This window comes from Astyanax mexicanus, chromosome 1 (genome assembly GCF_023375975.1).
Source record: "Astyanax mexicanus isolate ESR-SI-001 chromosome 1, AstMex3_surface, whole genome shotgun sequence".
In the NCBI taxonomy this organism is placed as follows: domain Eukaryota; kingdom Metazoa; phylum Chordata; class Actinopteri; order Characiformes; family Acestrorhamphidae; genus Astyanax; species Astyanax mexicanus.
In genome coordinates this window covers 70,175,780-70,194,698 of record NC_064408.1, presented here as the reverse complement: position 1 = coordinate 70,194,698, position 18,919 = coordinate 70,175,780, and the positions used below count along the sequence as shown (strand labels likewise).

The window sequence follows — 18,919 nt, the reverse complement described above, 5'->3', positions numbered from 1 at the left end:
GTAAATGTTTAAATAGAAATCTGTTATTAAGTTAAATATTCACCACCAATACGGGATGATGGGGCAAAGCTGTCACGTATCACAGTTAACATTTTTTTTTATTTATTGGTTGTAACTATTTGTAGTTTAAATAGGCTGATTATAAGGGTTATAATAATGGTGAAGTAATTGACAAACGGATAGAGAAACATTATAGGCATATCCTAATTAACTGACGAAAAGTATCTGGCTGTAATGATGAGCAACTTGGATGGATGGATGGATGGATGGATGGATGGATGGATGGATGGATGGATGGATGGATGGATGGATGGATGGATGGATGGATGGAACGCATGGACTAAACAGTAAGATAAATTATTAAAGGAAAATTTGATGGTTGGATGAATTGACAAATTAGTTATTCAATCAATTAATCAATGAACGGAGAGGGGTGGAATTGATAATTGGCAGCTAAAAAAGTGATTTCATAATGAATGAATGAATGAATGAATGAATGAATGAATGAATGAATGAATGAATATCTGGATTGGAGAACAAATACAAATAATCATTTAATCAGTGAATTAATAAATGGCTCAATTGAGATTAAAATAATGAATGCTTAAGTCAATTATAAATATGGTGGGTACATTGGAGAATCAATACACTTATCATTTAGTAAATGATAGTGAGTGGATGAAATCATTGCCAATTTAAAGGATAGATTAATAAAAACATCAGCCATTGGTGGTGGGATTGGAGGAATAGATGGATGGATGGATGGATGGATGGATGAACGGATGGATGAACGGATGGATGGATGGATGGATGGATGGACGGATTGATGGATGGATGGATGGACAAAAAACAGTTTAGCAAAGAAGTTAAGTAATGCTTGGATTAATGAAAGTTTAAAGGATAAATACGCTAATGAATAAAGCATGAATTAATCAATCAATCGATCAAACACTGAGTATATGAAGGAGTGCACCAGTAAATAAACGAAATACTTATTCGTGGAAGGATGAACTGGAGTCGTATAGGCAAATTCATTTTTTTTTTTAATTCATTCATTATCTTCAACAGGTAATTATTGGTGGTGTAGATTAACAGAAATTGGAGAGTATGGAGGGATGAGGGGATGAATGACAGCAGTGCGCAGTGGTGGAGTGCTGAGGAGTGAAGTGCTCCAACTGCTGGATTACTCCTCCTCCACCCCCCCTTCTCTCTCTCTCTCTCTCTCTGGATTCCCCCTCGCTGAGTGGGACAGAGCCCCCATTGTTTCCAGCCCACCGCTGCCTAATATGGACTTGGCCAGCAGCAGCGGAGCTCTCTGATTTCCTGAACTCGGCCATGGCGCGCGGAGAGCCGCGGGAGCGCCGCGTGAGGAGAGCGCGCGCGAGGACGCGGGATGAGAGCGGAGAGCGTGGCTGCCGGTTTGTGTGAACGCGCGTGCGAGCGACGGCGCTGCTGGCCGGAGGTACGGGAGCTGAGAGCGCGAGGAGGAGAAGAAGCGAGCGGGTTTGAAACAGGAGGCGACAGGAGGAGGGCGCGAGCTACGGAAGCGCGCGCGAGAGCGTCCCGGTGAGAAATTACTGTAGCCGTTGTCCCCTAGGCGGAGCGCCATGCCTGCGCGCGGGAGGCGGAAAAGCCCCGGCGGAGCGGCGGCGGCGGTGGAGACGGTGGGGGAAGGCGGAGACGCCGCGGCGGCGACTAAGAAGATGTTGAAGTGTGTGGTGGTCGGGGACGGAGCGGTGGGCAAGACGTGTTTACTGATGAGTTACGCGAACGACGCTTTCCCCGAGGAGTACGTGCCGACCGTGTTCGACCACTACGCAGGTAAGCCCGGTATTTACTACAGCTGAACAGTCCCGGGGAGTACAGAGCCGGGGTCCGGACAGGGCCCTCCGAGTGTAGTTCAGTCTAGTGTTCTCTTACACCTCCCCTCCCCTCTTACTCCCAACACAGGCCCGAGAACAGGCGCTGAAACAGGAGCCGGGTTAAACTCCCACGCCGAGGACTGTCAGGCCTGAGACTGAGCTCACTAATCTAACTTCTGCCCTCTCACACTTTACACAGTGCTGTCTGTCAACAGCTGCTTTAAGAGCTGCCTAATAGATATAGCCTACAAAACACGTGTACAGTCACCTGTGTGTATACAGTGCAGTGTAGGGAAGTCAGACCAGGCCAACCTGTTGATCCCAAACTGAATCTAATCTCTAAACTCTATATCCAGAACAGAGTATAGAATACAGAATATAAAAATTATAGAGTATAGAATATAATGTTGTATCCTTTAATCTATCATATAGCTCTGGAAGAAAATAAGAGACCACTTAAAAACTATGAGTTTCTTTGATTTTACCAAATTGAAAACCTCTGGAATATAATCAAGAGGAATATGGATGATCACAAGTCATCAAATCAAGCCGAACTGCTTGAACTTTTTGCACCAGGAGTGGCATAAAGTTATTCAAAATCAATGTGTAAGACTGGTGGAGGAGAATATGCCAAGATGCATGAAAACTGTAATTAAAAACCAGAGTTATTGCACCAAATATTGATTTCTGGACTCTTAATGAGTATGAATATGTACTTGTTTTCTTTGCATTATTTGAGTTCTGAAAGCTCCGCATTTTTTTGTTATTTTAGCCATTTCTATTTTCTGTTAATAAATGCAGAAAATTAGAAATGTCTAAAATGAGAAATTGTCTAAATTACAATATTTTTATTTGGAATTTGTGAAAATGCTGTCCGTAGTTTATAGAATAAAACAAAAATGTTCATTTTACTCAAACATATACCTATAAATAGCAAAATCCGAGAAACTGATTTAGAAACTGGTCTCTTAATTTTTTAAAGTTTTAATGTCTGTTTTAATCACATTGACTAAGCAAAAAACCTTAACTATAGTCTGAGCAACAATATGTTTTAGGTTGAGTGAGAAAAAAAAGAACATTTGTAAAAATATGTTTCTGAGTTTTATTGTGTTGTAAAAGACTAGAGTTTTACAGTGTACCAAAAAAGAGTAAGTAAAGTCATATAGTTACTGTAGGTTGTACTAACCAACACTTTTTTATAAGGTTTAAGCAACTTCTGAGTTAGTATAGTCTACTCACAATTACTCTTTCAAACAACAAAATAATTTTAAATGAAACATACTGTTAAGACATTCTAAACAACCCATTTATGTATGATGACATTACTCAACATCACACTAAGGAATAGATTGTTTCACTTTAAACTCTGAATAAGGGACAGCTAGGTTCTTAGAATTTAAATGACTGTGACATTAACAGATGCCAGTGTTTCGAATGGCTTAATTCTGTAGTAGTGCATGAATGGTCACTGTTGGCCTCAAGCCAACATAAAGCCTCACTTAGCAGCAGAAAAAAGGATTAACCTTCTTTTACAGTTTTTAGCACTGAAATGAGGCAGCTAGACATAGGGAAGGTGGCCTGTGGGGATGACTATACACTGGTATGAATCAGAGGGGGTGGTATGTCCAGTATGCAAATGGTTGGTATCAGGAGCCAATGAGAACCAAGGTGTAAGTTTTATTCATAATTGTGGCAGTGACCAAACTTAAGACACACCCCCCCCCCCCCCCCCCTCAAAAAAAAACTTCACCTACTGAAACAACTCATGAGATGAGTGTCTCTTTGCACTTCATTTAATTACATTTCACTCTATGGCCATCAATACTGTCTGGAGCAAGTTAATGAGATGAGTAGTGAGTAATAGATTAGTAAATACTGCAACATGAGGGTAAATGTCCCTCTCAATAACCCTCTTAACACTTTTAAAGAACATAAATATACACTAACATGCCACATGTCATGAGACAGCATCTGGTATTGTTCCATGTTCCATGGAAGCTGAAGTATGCTGCATTGACATGTATGATATCCAAAAATATCTACAAATCTTGGAATAAAATGTAATGAAATCAAATCTAACTGGCACCCACTATCAGACCTTACTCAAACTTAAATAATAATTCTTGTAGTCTTGCCATGAGCACACTGGCCACTGGTCTTCAGCCTCATTCACAAGATAACAGCTCACAGCGTATAAAGTTATAAATGTTTCCAGGCCATTCCCTAAGATAAATAATGTCATAATCAGTTGTTCATACTGTTAGTCGTAATTTTGGAATGTCAGTGCAGACCTGATATGACTTTTGTCTCATCTGTGTAAAGGATGTTCTTCCAGAAGCATTGCTACTTGCCAATATGCGTTTTAGCAAAGTCCAGTTTAAATATTTTATGCTTTTCTTACAGTTGTAGGATTCTCCCGGGTCATTTTCCGTGGAGCCAACAACAGATGGTGCAATCAAACTCTGCTTTACCTTAACCTTGGACTTCAGCTTGTATCTCTTTGGAAGTTTTACTCGCCTCTACCTTTTACACACACATCCTTCTGTTTCCTCTTGCAGCCATTTACAGGAAGTCTGGTTATAGTCCCATTGATCTTAAACTTATTAATAATATTTGCAGCTGTAGTCACAGGAACATCAACAAAGCTACTTTTGGGTTCTCTTATTGCCTTCATGTATAGCATGCTTGTCTGTAATGGTCTTTTTTCTCTGCTTGACAACTTTTTTCTCAGCCTTATACAGTGCAACACGTTCATCCATATCTGTATCCACCTTATTTGGCCATCTTCACTTTCATTTCACTTCTCTAGATTTTCCAATCAGTTAATCAAGTGGTTAATGGCCGTATTGTACTCAAAGTGAATGCAGTCTGAAGTAGCTATTGCTGTGGACACTGATCATAAAGTAGCTAGCTATGCTAACCCATCATTCCATTAGTTTATTTAACCTTATTGAGAGTCCACTCAAACATCCATACATCTGCTCTTACCATTTTATAAAGGGGAAATTGGTTACAAGGCTCTGGTGAAACAGAAGTGTTGAGTGTTGTGAGGCTCTGGGAGAATACGTTTATTTTCACACTGGTTATAATTTATATCAGTGGATTTACTTGTGTACCGGAAGTTCTAACACAACCAAAAAACTTCTCATCATGTAAACCCAGTGGCCACTGACTTGTTCATGTCAGACAACTTTACTGTGAAACTTGCAGCAAACACAAGACAAATCTCACACACGCAAAAGCTCAAGGCTTTGGTTTCATCTTCAGGGGAAACCCCCTCTGTTATCACATGAATGCTCTAAGAATCCTCTGCGGGTCAGCTCCTAATTGCACAGTTGAGCCGAGGTCACATTCTCTTAAAAGAAACACCACAAATGGGGAAATCTGAGTAGAACTTATTCTTCCAAACAAGAAGCCCCTAATAAAGACCCCCAGGATAACTCAGTATGGAGGCTGGTTTCAAGTGACTGAGTTTGTTTCCTTTACTTTCCTTTACTTTTACATTGGGCCACTCTGGCTGTGGGCAGCAGGACACCTGATTCCATTTGTTTAATCAGTTGGTCAGTCTTCAAACAACTGAAGCTACAGTATGTGCTCTGTATGGCACACTGGTCCAATGTGGACAGGTTTGTCACCCCTTCTTTAAGGCTTTAGTCTCTACAATGGTTCTTTGGGCAATGGTTGACAACTCTTAGAACCATTTGGCCTAAATAGTAATTGCAGTTGCAAATTGTTATTCAGTAGCTAATAAAAATGATCCAAGAGTGAATAACTGAGAGTATAAACTCTCTATATAAAGAGTTTAAATAGTTAAAGTCATGGTTACTCAGGATTTATGGGGTTATTTTAATGTATAGACATTTCATAGTCATTTCTTTATTTGTTGGATGAAAAAAAAAAAAAAAGTTTTTTTTTTTTATTTCTGACAAAACAATGTATAGGCCTCCAATTATAAACTCTCCAAAATGGTGCTTTTTCAGAAAGGGGGGTTAGCTATAAAATGAAAAGAAATGTTCCTAGTTGTAAAAGTTGTGCCTGCTGCTACTGTTTAAGCTGTGTATCATCAATTTGTCCATTTCCCACATCTGGGAAAATTGATTAAATTCAGTAGATTTAGTAGCTGAAGCAGGGTAAAAATTAATACCTTCAGTGCTTAAACCCTTGGTCTAATATTTTAGACAGTGTCGTTGTATAAATTATTGCTGACATTCATTCTCATGAATGTAAAGAAAAACACACAAGTAAACACACTGAGCAACATTAAGGCCAGCAAAAATTATTGAGGCCATTTTCTTATATTGCACGATATGTCAATAATTTAATAATCGTGACAGGCCTACTATTTCCTAATACTTTAAATACATTGAAGCCTCATTTATCTTGACCGACGTAATGTCTGATCACACTAATATAGCAACAAGCTCTGTAGTGATTTAGCTCTTTACGTCAGCTGGCCTATCTAGACTGATTCTGTCTTTCACTGAAATGGAATTTTTGTCCCAATAGAAAAAAATAAATCTTTTTGGATCAAATATTTCAACAGTGAGCTTTTTAATACAAAAGAGCAACCCACAGCACTTGTGAATAGGTTATACACTGATCCGTAGCTGTGGAGTCTCAAAGCTGGACATTCTGAATAATGGAGGCCCCATGAGGTTATTTTAATAGGTTTCTTTTCAGTGCGTTGGCAAACAGATGTGACTGCGCCTCAAACACTTTACGTCTCTGTTTAAAAGAAGTTACAGGCTTTTAAAACCTTGCTATTGATTAAGCACCGAAAGTGGGGCTTGTGAGTGCTGCTGTTTGAGAAAGCTCATACATTTTGCAGTTATGTTAAACTGTTACCTCTGTCAATACTTTGATTTTAGCATATACATCCTTGCAAAGTGACAAATGCATTATGGTAGTGGTGTAGAAATATCTGGAGAGATAGATACATATACTGTGCTTTGTGAGGGATCCATTATTATTAGACTTATAACTAAGCTAAAAAAGATGGACCTAAAGTTTAAAGTGTAGAAGTTTATTAATGACTGTAAATTGTATATTTGTGTATATCAATCACAACAGCACTGTTCTTTGAGCAATACCACAGAACAACAACTTTTAAATTAGTAAAAAACCTTTACATTCACTCTATCTAACTCTATTACAAACAGGGTTCTATATGGAACCAACACGCTTTTTCTACATCATTGCTTAAATAATCATTTGCAGCATAATTTTTAAGTGTGTAGATGAGGCTGTTCACTTACCAAACAGAGATATTTACAAACACAAAGATACATAAGGAGTTGAGAGAAAGATGAAAAGAAGCAGCAGGATAAAGGAGAAGTGTGAAAAGAAAAGAATGAAAAGGGCAGAAAGAGAGCGAGAGAAGAGGGAACATTCTTCCAGCTCCCACAGCAGGACTGAGTGAAAACACAAGGCCAATCATTCGCCCCATTCAGCGCTGGCCCCACCAGTCTCTCCAGATGGAGAGGGCCTTTACACAGCATCATAATAAAGAGGGTGAATTGTCACACAGTACCTTAATGTCTGGGCAATAGAGCACAGAGCCTGTATTGTACAGCTCTGAATAGCCCTCACTGTGTTACTGTGGCAGTATTAGTGTTAAATGAAAAACGGTCATTTATTCTGCTTGCAGTGGAACAGTAACTGTAGGATTTGCACTAGGCAGACATCCATGACATATGGTGGGATGCATGTAGCAATGTACAAGTCTCAGTCCACACGTCGGGACTGTGTAAAATGTAAATAACTGTAAATGAAAACAGAATGCAAATGCAAAAAAAAACATTTTTTTTTTTTTCATCTCAAATGTTGAAGGTTAGAAATTTTACCATTTTCTGAATCTGTGACAAACTGGGTCAAAAATGTTTGGAACAATTTCAAAAAATGTTTTTCAATGCCAAATTGCAAATACTTTGAATATCCCACCATTTATAGTACATGATATTATCAAAAGATTCCGAGAGACTGGTGAAATCACTGTATGCAAGGGACAAGGCCGACAGTCAATAAAAACAGACATGATTCTGTACTGGAAATCACTGCATGGGCTCAGGAACACTTCCAGAAATGACTGTCTGTCTGTCTTTCTGTGAACATAGTTTGCACTTTAATCTGCAAAGACAAGTTAAAGCTATGTTATGCAAAGAACAAGCCATATGACAACACAGTCCAAAACACTGCATTCTTGTTTGGGATTTCTCATTTCAGATTTTGATTAATCAACCATAATTTTTTTTTTTTTTACATTTTGCCCCAGTCCCTTTTAAATTTAAGATAAGACAATAAGATGCATATTTGTTGGTGCTAGCTAAATTCATAATATGACAAATGGGGGATACTTACAATGTCGTGTATGATGCATGTCATGAAATGAGTGAGTACATGCACACCCCAAAAATAAGATCTTAAACATCTTTCTTTACGTATGTGTTCTAAAAAGGGAAAACCGAGTTGTGAATTCAAAGAGAGACTGCTAGCTAGCTAATACAGAGACTGTTGAACTAAGGTTACCATACGTCTTTTTTCCAGACATGTCCTATTTTTGGAATGTAAAAAATTTGTCCAGTCAGTCTTTCTAAATTGTGTAAAAATGATATTTGCATTGATTTCATTTCACCTTTTTTGCCCTCTTTCTTGCTGCCACTATTATCTACTATCATGTAACAACATCTAAATCAACCATCTCTCCACATCTGATTTACACTTGTTATTTATGTAAAAGGAAGTTTAACTAAAACTATTTTGCTATTTTAACACATAATTTAAAACAAAAGGCAGTCATTTGGTTGTAATGACTGGATAATAGTATTGGTAAATTAGCAAAAGTTAAGGTAGAAACCTTCCTCCTACCTTCACACACATCAAACTGTGTCCCATGTCCTCTTCTTTTTTTAAAACCAAAATATGACCTACCTAGTTCAACCTAGTTCCAACCTAGACCTAGTTCTTTTAAACATACACTGTTTTCTTTTAATTAATATGCCTTTAACCTCTTTAGTGCCCAGTATCCATTAGTAGATCCAGACTTTCATTCCTCATTCTTTTAACTTCAGAGTGACTCCTACAGCTTAGCCATAGTTGTCATGTAATTATTGAACACTACATCTTAGGAAGTAATAATATGGAGAATTAGGAGACTGCATTTTAATAGGTTTAGACTTCAGAGGGGCTCCTAGTACACACATTCCCATTCCGGGTTTATTGTACTTTTGGTCTTCCCCGTTTACGTCATGCCCTGTGAAAGTTGTGCGCTTAGAGCTCTACCGGTAACCGTGGCTGTGGTTTCCGTTCACAAATCCGGCCAGATTAAAATTCCCTCATCCAAAACAAACAGATCACATTCCCAGTCTGCAACACAGAGCCCGTTAATGCTTTAGAGATGAGTCATCGTCTCATTCGGCTGTCTTTATACTCCCACCGCAAATCGTATAATCTACCGCTGATATTGCCTGCTCGAGCCACTGGGCTCACAGCAGAGCACCAGGGAGGAGAATACCAAAGTTCTAATTAAAATATCCATCTTAGCTGAAGAGGTCCGTTTGGATGGTGTCACGTGGTGTGAAATGAGGACAAGCTTTCTTTTCAGTTATAAATGTTATTCTTGCGACTGTACAGTGGGCCTCTGAAGAGCAGAATGGTCACGGCTAACGTTTGCGGAGGCGAGGCTCTGACGTAAGCACAGTAGATCTGGAGCTATAGGCTTTCCCTCAGAGTACTGAGAGTCTTGGGTTGTTGCCAGGGCTCAGCTTGACTGTATAGACTAATATGGTTAAAAATTCATCTGCTCACCTACAGCGCTAGGTGCTTAAAGCAGAACTTAAGGTACAAATCAATGATCAGTGTTTGTGAGTCTGTTTGTATTGACTGGTGTTGCTGGTTTTAACTACAGTTTGCACTACACTCTTAAAAATGAAGGTTCCTTAATGCGTTGCTAGAAAAGAGGAAGGTTTAATTCTCCAAATGTTCTCAAAGCAATACTTTGGGACTTTTATATGGTCCATGTTTTTTCTGTGTTTGATTGCTTGATTGGTACAATATTATGGGAGGACCAGTTAGAGAAGCACATACACAAAGAACCTTTTAATGGATGGAAACCACTATAGGTTCTAATGGAAACTAAACAGGGTCTATGTTTGGCATTCCGTATTGTTTATTTTTGAGAGTGTTTAAGTTTTGGGTAATGGGTAATTGCACCGAGCATGCGGAAGAATCTGGTATTTTACTGTAAACTAGGTGGGTGTGATGCAGTCTCCTTTCAGAGTGGATGAATCCGATTCCAGGTTATGTTCAGTCAGAGAGATAGAGTGCGGTCACAGAGCTCTCTCCATTATTCAAACGCCAATCTGTTAATAATCCTGGTTTTAGCCCGAACTCTATCTCATTCCTTTTTGGCTTCAGAGCTTGTTTCACTCCTTCAGTTCTTTGTTTTTACTATGGGTGAATGAGCACTTCTGAAGTCTCCATTGCTCCACCAGTTGCTCGTATTCAGTAAAACTAAGCTGGATCCTCTTTTAGAGGCTGTACATGTGATGTAAAGACGTAAAGACGCCTGACTCGGCCAGAAGAACTCCCGCGAAAAGCGACCCGACACCCCAGTTTTTAGAATGAATATATTAGGCTTAGCAGGGATGGTCGTTCCAGCACATTGGTAGCATCAAACACAATATTTTATCCCTTCTCCACTCAGAAATGCTTTTGCTTTTAGTTAAGAAGCAAAATAATACGGACTGCCACTTTCAATGTAAAACACTTAGACATTACCCTAATAGTGCAGTACTTCTGGGGAATAACTAATAGTAAAAAAAAAAAAAAAAAAAAACTTTTTTCATTGATTGGCAACATCAAGTTTGTCTTCTCACATATAAAATTTGCCCTTTTGCACAGGGTCAAATATAGTGTATACATTTCTGCTGCAGGCTGTTGTACAATGCTGACACTTTCACAAAGTGTTCAGGACAAAATTGATCATTTTAAAATGTGTTGGGCCTGTGTCCAGTGTATCCAGTGTAAATGGATGATAGATGCATAGCCTGAAGTTAGGAGCTCCTCCTGCAGCACTCTGTTAAATGCAGTCAGTGAGTGCTGGGTTGGGTGATATTGCTAATTGAGCTTGTGTTGTTTGCAGTGCACTACAGTGGTCTGTGACTGCTGGATATGCTGACCTCAATGTGGTTGTGGAATAAACAGTGTCAGCAGCATAACAAAGTTTCATCATAACCTTATGCACCACTAAACATTGTCTTTCTAGCACACATTTATTGTTCTCAATTTTCTCTCTCTCTCTCTCTCTCTCTCTCTCTCTCTCTCTCTCTCTCTCTCTCTCTCTCTCTCTCTCTCTCTGGGCAAATCTCCATACCGCAGCATCTAATGATGTGGTCTAAACTAGTGGGAGAATAGCTATAAACAAAATAATGCAGCGGATGAGGCAGCTGTGGCTTAGTTTGTACAAATGTCCCCATGGCTTGTTAAGAGTTGTGGAAGTAACAGTGACAGTAAAGGTGCTGATTAAATGTATGCCTGACACATTTGTTGCTGAATGCAATTAAATTCCAAAATCAATGTTTTATGTTTTTGTTGTACAGCAGTAGAGAAGAGGCAAATATCAGTAGTAGTTCCATTAATAATAGTATGTACAAGACCACTTCAGTTTCTATTTATAGATAAATGTTTGCGTAAAACTACGGACAACATTTCTCCCAAATTTCAAATAAAGATTTCAGAAATAAATATACATTTATTTGCAGAAAATGGCTGAAATAACAAAAAAGAGTTCAGAAATCAATATTTGGTGGAATAACCCAGATTTTTAATCACAGCTTTTATCGATCTTGGCATGTTCTCCTCCACCAGTCTTACACACTGCTTTTGTATACATTTATGCCACTCCTGGTACAACAATTTTAGCAGTTCAACTTGGTTTATATTCCAGAGGTTTTCAATTTGGTAAAATCAAAGAAACTTATCATTTTTAAATGGTCTCTTATATTTTTCTAGAGCTGTATGTTTTTTTGTCTTGCCTCGCAGTGATTACTACTACACCATCATTTAGTAACTGGTGTAGCTAATGAACACTGCATTATGTTAAATCAGGTGAGCTGGTGATGGAATATAAAAATGCTGGCTCACATCATCTAGGAGAAATCTGGAACTAAAGCTTGTACTTAAGGTAACTACACAGGTTTTAACTACTTTTTCACAATGATTTCTTAAGAAATGTGGTGGTTTCACCTACAAAAAATACTCTCATTGGAAATATAAATGATTCTAAATAGTTCTCAAATATTTGCACAGTAAAGTATATATTAAATGTATCCCACTATTATAGGAGTGTGTGGTTTGTGATGCAGAATGCAAACATAGCCAGCCCACCGTGGTAGTGATAGAAGACAAAATGATGTGGAATGTTACCACTTTTTAGGATGTTTAGCATGTAAGAGAAAGTAATCCAGAAAAGGCTCCAACTTTTTTGGTTACTACTTGGCAGAGTAGGAATGTGTAATAAGCAAGTGAAATAAATTTAAAAAAATGCATATTAGTAGATCTTAGGTACGCCAGAAATCCAGCAGTAAAAAATAGACAAAATATGTGAAATCAGAGATGTTTTATGCCAGTAAGAAAATAATATAAATACTTACAATCAGTTTAATGGGAACAAGGTGCTGTAAAGAATAAACTGTGTACATTTGTTACATATTTAATATTACCACTAGTAGTTTGTGCTGAAATTCTTTGGAAGTTTAGATGTTGACACTCCCACATTCCAGAATGACAACTGTAGAGTATGTGGGTCTATATCTGTGCCTGAGAACAGACATGATAAGACAAAGGGAGCATTTTGACTGACCAGAAAAATCTCCAGACTTTAACCACAATTTGGTACACCATGCGAAACACCTAAACAGCCTCAGCTTAAACAAGCAGGATCTATTAGGCTGATGTAATCCTTACACAGGACTGATGCTGTTAATAAGGTAAGGAGATGTATAACTAAGTATTTGCAAATATTTAATGTCTGCTTCCAGTGGGCCAACTAACAACTCATATTTTGTTCAAAATATGGGTAACACTGATCAAATTATATGTAACTCATGATTTAAAGTGAAAATAAATTAAAATCATACACAAATACTTATGATCTCATGCTCCCTGAATCACTCTTTCACATTTCCCCCCATGAATCCTGACTTTATCATCTTGGAATATGTCCGTGTCATCAGAGAAGAAAAAATCCATTGATGGAATAACCTGGTCTATATTCAGTATATTCAGGTAGTCAGCTGACCTCATTCTTTCAGCACATACTGTTGCTGAACCTAGACCTGACCAACTGCAGCATCAACCCCACATCATTTACTTACTTAAATCTAGGTGGCAACTTTTTTTGGCCAGGCAGTGTATAATATTTATTATATACTTTTTTTTTTTTTAATATAAATTGGGTAAATAAATGAAATGGTTCTAAAATGTAAGTTTCTGTATGTATTCTGGTCAATTACTCCTACTTTCATTAACTTATATTGTAGGTATGCATGAGAGAGTATATGCACAGCCTGTACACAAAGTTAGTATTTTTGTAATATGTTTTTTTGAGGTGTAAAAAAAACTATGCGGACGAAAGCTCAGTAAACCATATTAGCCCACTCATTTGGGTGTACAAGATTACTGACTAATAATGAGTCGGGTAGGGTTTAAAATATTCCACATTTACAATTCCACATTTACTGACTGAATTTATTCCCTTAGAATTACATTTTACGGTCACCAAATGCATCCTTAGAGGAAAATCAGGGCATGTCAGGGTGTTTTCTTAAATGAATGAACAACAAAAATAAGGTTATTTTTTTTTTACATATCTTTATCTTCGATATTTTTCGACTTTGACTATTTGAAATGAGCAAAAAAAAATATATATGTTTTTCCGTTTCAAATGGCAAGTTATATATATATTTATTTATATATATTTTTTTTTCTGACAGTGACAATATATTTATATTGGAAGGAAGTAAGGAAGATATTATATATATATATATATATATATATATATATATATATATATATATATATATATATATATATATATATATTCCTTACGTTTAACTGAGGGGCATTTTAGTCACTAGAATTGTCTTGTAAATTGGTGCAAACACAATTATTTTTATAATTGCTATTGTTTTCTGTTTGAGCCAAATAAGCTCTACAATTACGTTGTAGTCTACTGCAGTGTTCCTGTTTTCATTTGTGGAGTGTGTGTGTTTGTAAACAAAGGCAATTAATACAGGGTAAATCAAGAAGTGCACTTTAGCACTCTTTGAGTAAGACTCCAAAGCCATGATTTGATTAATATGCATAAGTAGCCAAGACTACACTCTCAGCTGACCTGTGTGTGCTAGTTTAATCAGCTGTACTAACGTACTGCGGCAGCCCAACAGCTGAGCGTCCACCTCAGCTAACCCTAAGCGCCGTTCTTACTGCTGGGTGCAAAGCCTCTGAAGACACTCTTGGCTTTGAAAAACACAAGATGAATCATTTTAATAACCCTTGTAGTTATGTCATGTAGATACGCTACACAAGAAGTGCTGTATTACTAGATGTTCTAGCAAGATCAAGCACAGGTCAGTACCCTGTGGATAAAGTTTAGGGAGATGCTTTCATCAGGGAGAGGTAAAACCCATAGCAAAATTTGCCTTAAAACCCATAGCAATTATATTGACACATTGTAACACACATTTAGCATCCACTTAGCAACACCATAGCAGCCATCTGGAATTAGTAGCCATAGCTACATCATGGTAAGCATATATCACCTGGAATACCATAGCAACAGCCTGGCAACTCCCTGGAAGTGGACACCACTTTTGCTGCACATCTTTACTGCATGTCCTTCACAAAATGTAGCGTTTTTTTAGTTGTTCTTGCAGCTGTAAATATTTAAAATCAATCTTGATTGATTAGGAACTTTTGAGCTATTATTTATAGCCTTACTGAATTTTATTTTGTAATTTAAAATATAAATTGTTTAAAGTGTCAGTCCGGCCTATGTTGTTTCTAAACTGAAAGCAGAAGCATTCCTGTGTGGAAAAGTGACAAAATATGGTGTTTAATGGTAGCAGTGTGCTGGAACGACCATCTCTGCTAAGCCTAATATATTTATTCTAAAAACTGGAGTGTTGGGTCGCTAGTTCTTCTGGTCACGTCACTCGCCTGTACGTACTTACATCACATGTACAGCCTCTAAACGAGGATCCGACTCAGTTTTACTAAACGCGAGTGGCTGGTGGAGCAATGGAGACTTCAGAAGGGGAAACTCAGACCTCATTCACTCATAGTAAAAACAAAGAAACCTGGAATCGGGTTTATCCGCTCTGAAAGGAGACCGCATCCCACCCACCCAGTTTAAAATGGTGCAATTACCCATTTTCACCAGAGAGGGCCCTAAATCCCAAAACTTACGGACATCAGCTTTTATTTCTGACATAAACTGATTTTTTCCATGTCTTTCCAGACAAACATAAATACTGGATGTCTGTGGAAACTGTTAATGACTTGGTTGTGACTGGATGCCTGTTTGCAGAGGGGGTATGACTGTAGTTCCTAGGAACGTGGAAAAATGAGTGTATAACATTATCAGTACTTGAGTAATGCACATATCATTGGTTTTATTACTTGTTTTATCACAAATAGTCTAGGCATTTCCCTAACTGTGTATCTACTGCACTTTTGTCTTTGGGTTGGTCAGCTGAAGCAGCCGTGGTGGAGCCACACCACACTGTAAAGGCTAAAGGAATATGAAGAATGCAGAAGCTGGGGGCTTATCCACACCCCAAATCACATTTATATGCAATGGGGTAGAGATTCAGGCTTGAGGGGAGGAGACTGTAACAGCATCACACTTCTTTCCCCAGGCCACTGAGCATAGAGAAGTAGAGGAAGGCCCAGGCCCCATGGGGGAAGGCAGCTGACCGGATGTAACAGCTGAAGGCCAAATACACAGCCAGCACCACTCACCCCTCTGCTACACGCCCCACTGACTAATGGCAACATTTCTTTTGTCTATCTCACTCCCACCCCATCTTTGCTCTCCTCACACTCTCTTAGCCTGTGCTTGTCTTACAGCCAGGAAATAAAATGTGAGAGAACAAGAAGGGTTGATAAAAAGAAGGCAAAGACCAGAGTGTGATCACAATGTAGGCTCCTTATTTAGCCATGCCTCAGGAGGACACAAGAGCAGTGCTCGTAAAAGGACCTGTCTGAAACAGCTGATACACTACAACAGACTACTCTGCCCCCCGCCAGCAGTTCTAAAGGGGCATACAGTAACAGAGAACATCTAATCGAAACTCAGCACAGTCCTGAGGCCCCTGTCCAAAAAAACAATGACCCCAAGGGGGCTTGAGACCAACACCTTGGCTTTTACATTACATTACATTACATTACATTACATTTGGCAGACGCTTTTGTCCAAAGCGACTTACAATATTGAAGTGCAAATAATAGAAGAGGTTAAGTACAAAAATAATAGAAGTTAAAAATAAAGCATCTATAGATAGGGCCTTAAGGAGGTCAGAGGGAAATAATGGGATAGAGGAGTAGAGAAGAGGAAGGAGATGAGGTTAGAATTTAGTTAGTTTGTTAGAGGTGTTAGGAGAGTAAGTGCTCTTTGAAGAGCTCTGTCTTCAGGAGTTTCTTAAAGATAGCGAGAGATTCTCCTGATCTGGTAGTGGAAGGTAGTTTGTTCCACCATTGGGGAACTCTGTATGAGAACAGTCTGGATTGCTTTGTGTGAGTGTTTGGTAAAGCGAGGCGACGTTCATTGGAGGAGCGCAGCGGCCGGGAGGTAGCGTAATCCTTCAGGAGCGAGTGCAGGTAGGAAGGAGCCTGTACTGTCATCACCTTGTAGGCAATTGTAAGAGCTTTGAATTTGATGCGAGCAGCAACTGTTAGCCAGTGGAGCTCAATGAGCAGCGGAGTGACATGTGCCCGTTTTGGTTGGTTGAAGACCAGACGTGCTGCTGCATTCTGAATCATCTGTAGTGGTTTTACTACACAGGCCGGGAGGCCAGTTAGTACGGCATTGCAGTAGTCGAGGCGTGAGATTACCACAGCTTGTACCAGGAGTTGGGTGGCCCGTTGCGTCAGAAACGGTCGAATTTTTCCGATGTTGTAAAGCGCAAAGCGGCAGGATCGAGCAACTGAGGCCACATGGTGGTTTTAGTCTGCTTACCATCTGTAGCCAAAGCTTAAGTGGATTTAAATGGATTTATTTAATTGAATAAGTGAAACTACACACTTCTTACTTAAATTAAGCAAATGATTAGATCCAAAATATCCGAAATATTATGCAACACTGTATCGATTTTTAAAAACAGTATACATATATTTTGAATTATTAGTTAGGTGGTGTCTGTTAGATGGTGTCAGGCAGTGGCTCATTACGTTTTGTGCTTAACCCCTGCCCACTACCTAGCAGTGTGTCTCATTAGATCCAGCTGTTCTGATTGCATACAAAGTAAACTTTCCTATTTCTCTGATTTTATAAATATGATAGTGTTACCACAATCCAAAGAAAAAAAAAGAACTGGTGTTAGGCTGGGAATTCATTTATTTACTATAACAGTAGATTAACCCTTATTTATGTACAGAAATTAAAGAAATCTGTGCATAATCTTTTACACTCATTCTGCTGCAGGGTGGAGTCAAATTTTGACACAGAGCTAGAATTCATTACACTCGTCAAACAAACCAGTTAATATGAAGTATAGAGAGACGCAGCCCACATAGCTAATGACAACAGGATATAGCAAAGAAACCAAACCTAACTGTGAAACCAGATTTAACTGGACCAAATATACATAATGTAACAAAGACACGAACCTAGTGCCAACTCTGCTTCGGACTTTCAGGTGTGAAAAGTCCCTGTTAATATAATACACAAATCTATATCTATTTATCACTAAAACAATATATCAGCTTGCTTATAGTGATGCAATATGTTGTGGTTTATTGACTTGTAACCCCTGTATCGTGATATGTATTGCATCAGCAAGTTCCTGCCAATACACAGTGTAATCTCCAGTGTAGTGTCCTGAAAAAACATTTCTGCATTCTGTGAATATGTCTGAAAACATCTTCCAGATGCTAATGGCAGCCAGTTTAGAGGCAACAGATTGAGGGTCGATGAATAAAAGCTCTTTTCCTGTCAGACGGAGATGAGGCTGTAAAAATTGGGAGCATCGGTCTGGAGAATTTGAGACCAAAGTCCTGGGCGTTCAATTTCCCGTCTGCATTGTGCTACAGAGGCTAAATTTAGCAGTGAGCTCAGCTTTTGCTCCAAGGAATACGAGGCATGATTGAATGTTTGATTTGATTTTCAGAAGTGCGCCACAGCTTCACAGGGCACATAGTTGCTCCTTAATTATATCTATAATTTTTCGAGCTAATGCCATACGCTGCAGCACGAAACAGTAAAGCACCACATAACGACTGGATCCCCAGGAGAGTTTCATTTCACTGCTGCCTCTCAGCAGCACCGCAGAGCCTCGCACTACTGCTTTCAGCTCATTACTACTAAGGATGGGCGGGAAGATATTCCAATTACAGTATTGCTTTCCATAATGGCCTTCATCAAAGCTCCCAGGACTGTCACTGCGCAGAGTGGAGGTCTGGGAATAGGAGAGGACAGCGCTGTGTGCTTGTGGCTGTTGTACATTGTTAAAAAGGCAGGAAAGTGCTCAGCTGACACACACTTGTTTCTTTAATGGGTTAGTTGTGGGTTAAAGGCGGGGAGGGGAGTTTTGCTTCATCCGGATTTTTTTTCGGCTTAGCAGTGTCAACACAACCGTCCTCTACTGCTCATTACCCACAACAGGATGTAGTCTGTTGTGCACACAAACACAACACTCTTCCTTATCACTTTTTCAAGCCCTCCACCTTCCATACTGTTGACATTTGTCCCATTCCCCAAGCCAAGCCTCAACCTCCCTAACCTCTATATGCCTAAACAGTCACTTCTAATAGAATGCCTGTTATCATCAAGTAGGACACAT

The 18,919-nt window shown here is 38.9% G+C and overlaps 1 protein-coding gene across 1 annotated transcript in view; it reads left to right on the top strand.

Annotated features, from left to right (window-relative positions):
• The first annotated feature begins 1,262 nt into the window (after positions 1 to 1,262).
• The window catches only part of rhoj (ras homolog family member J), a 31,485-nt gene continuing 13,828 nt past the window's right edge, over positions 1,263 to 18,919 (top strand). Inside the window, exon 1 of the mRNA XM_007256658.4 lies at positions 1,263 to 1,821. Coding sequence (XP_007256720.4) covers positions 1,608 to 1,821 — 214 coding nt within the window. The 5' untranslated portion in view covers positions 1,263 to 1,607. The remainder of the gene's footprint in view (positions 1,822 to 18,919) is intronic.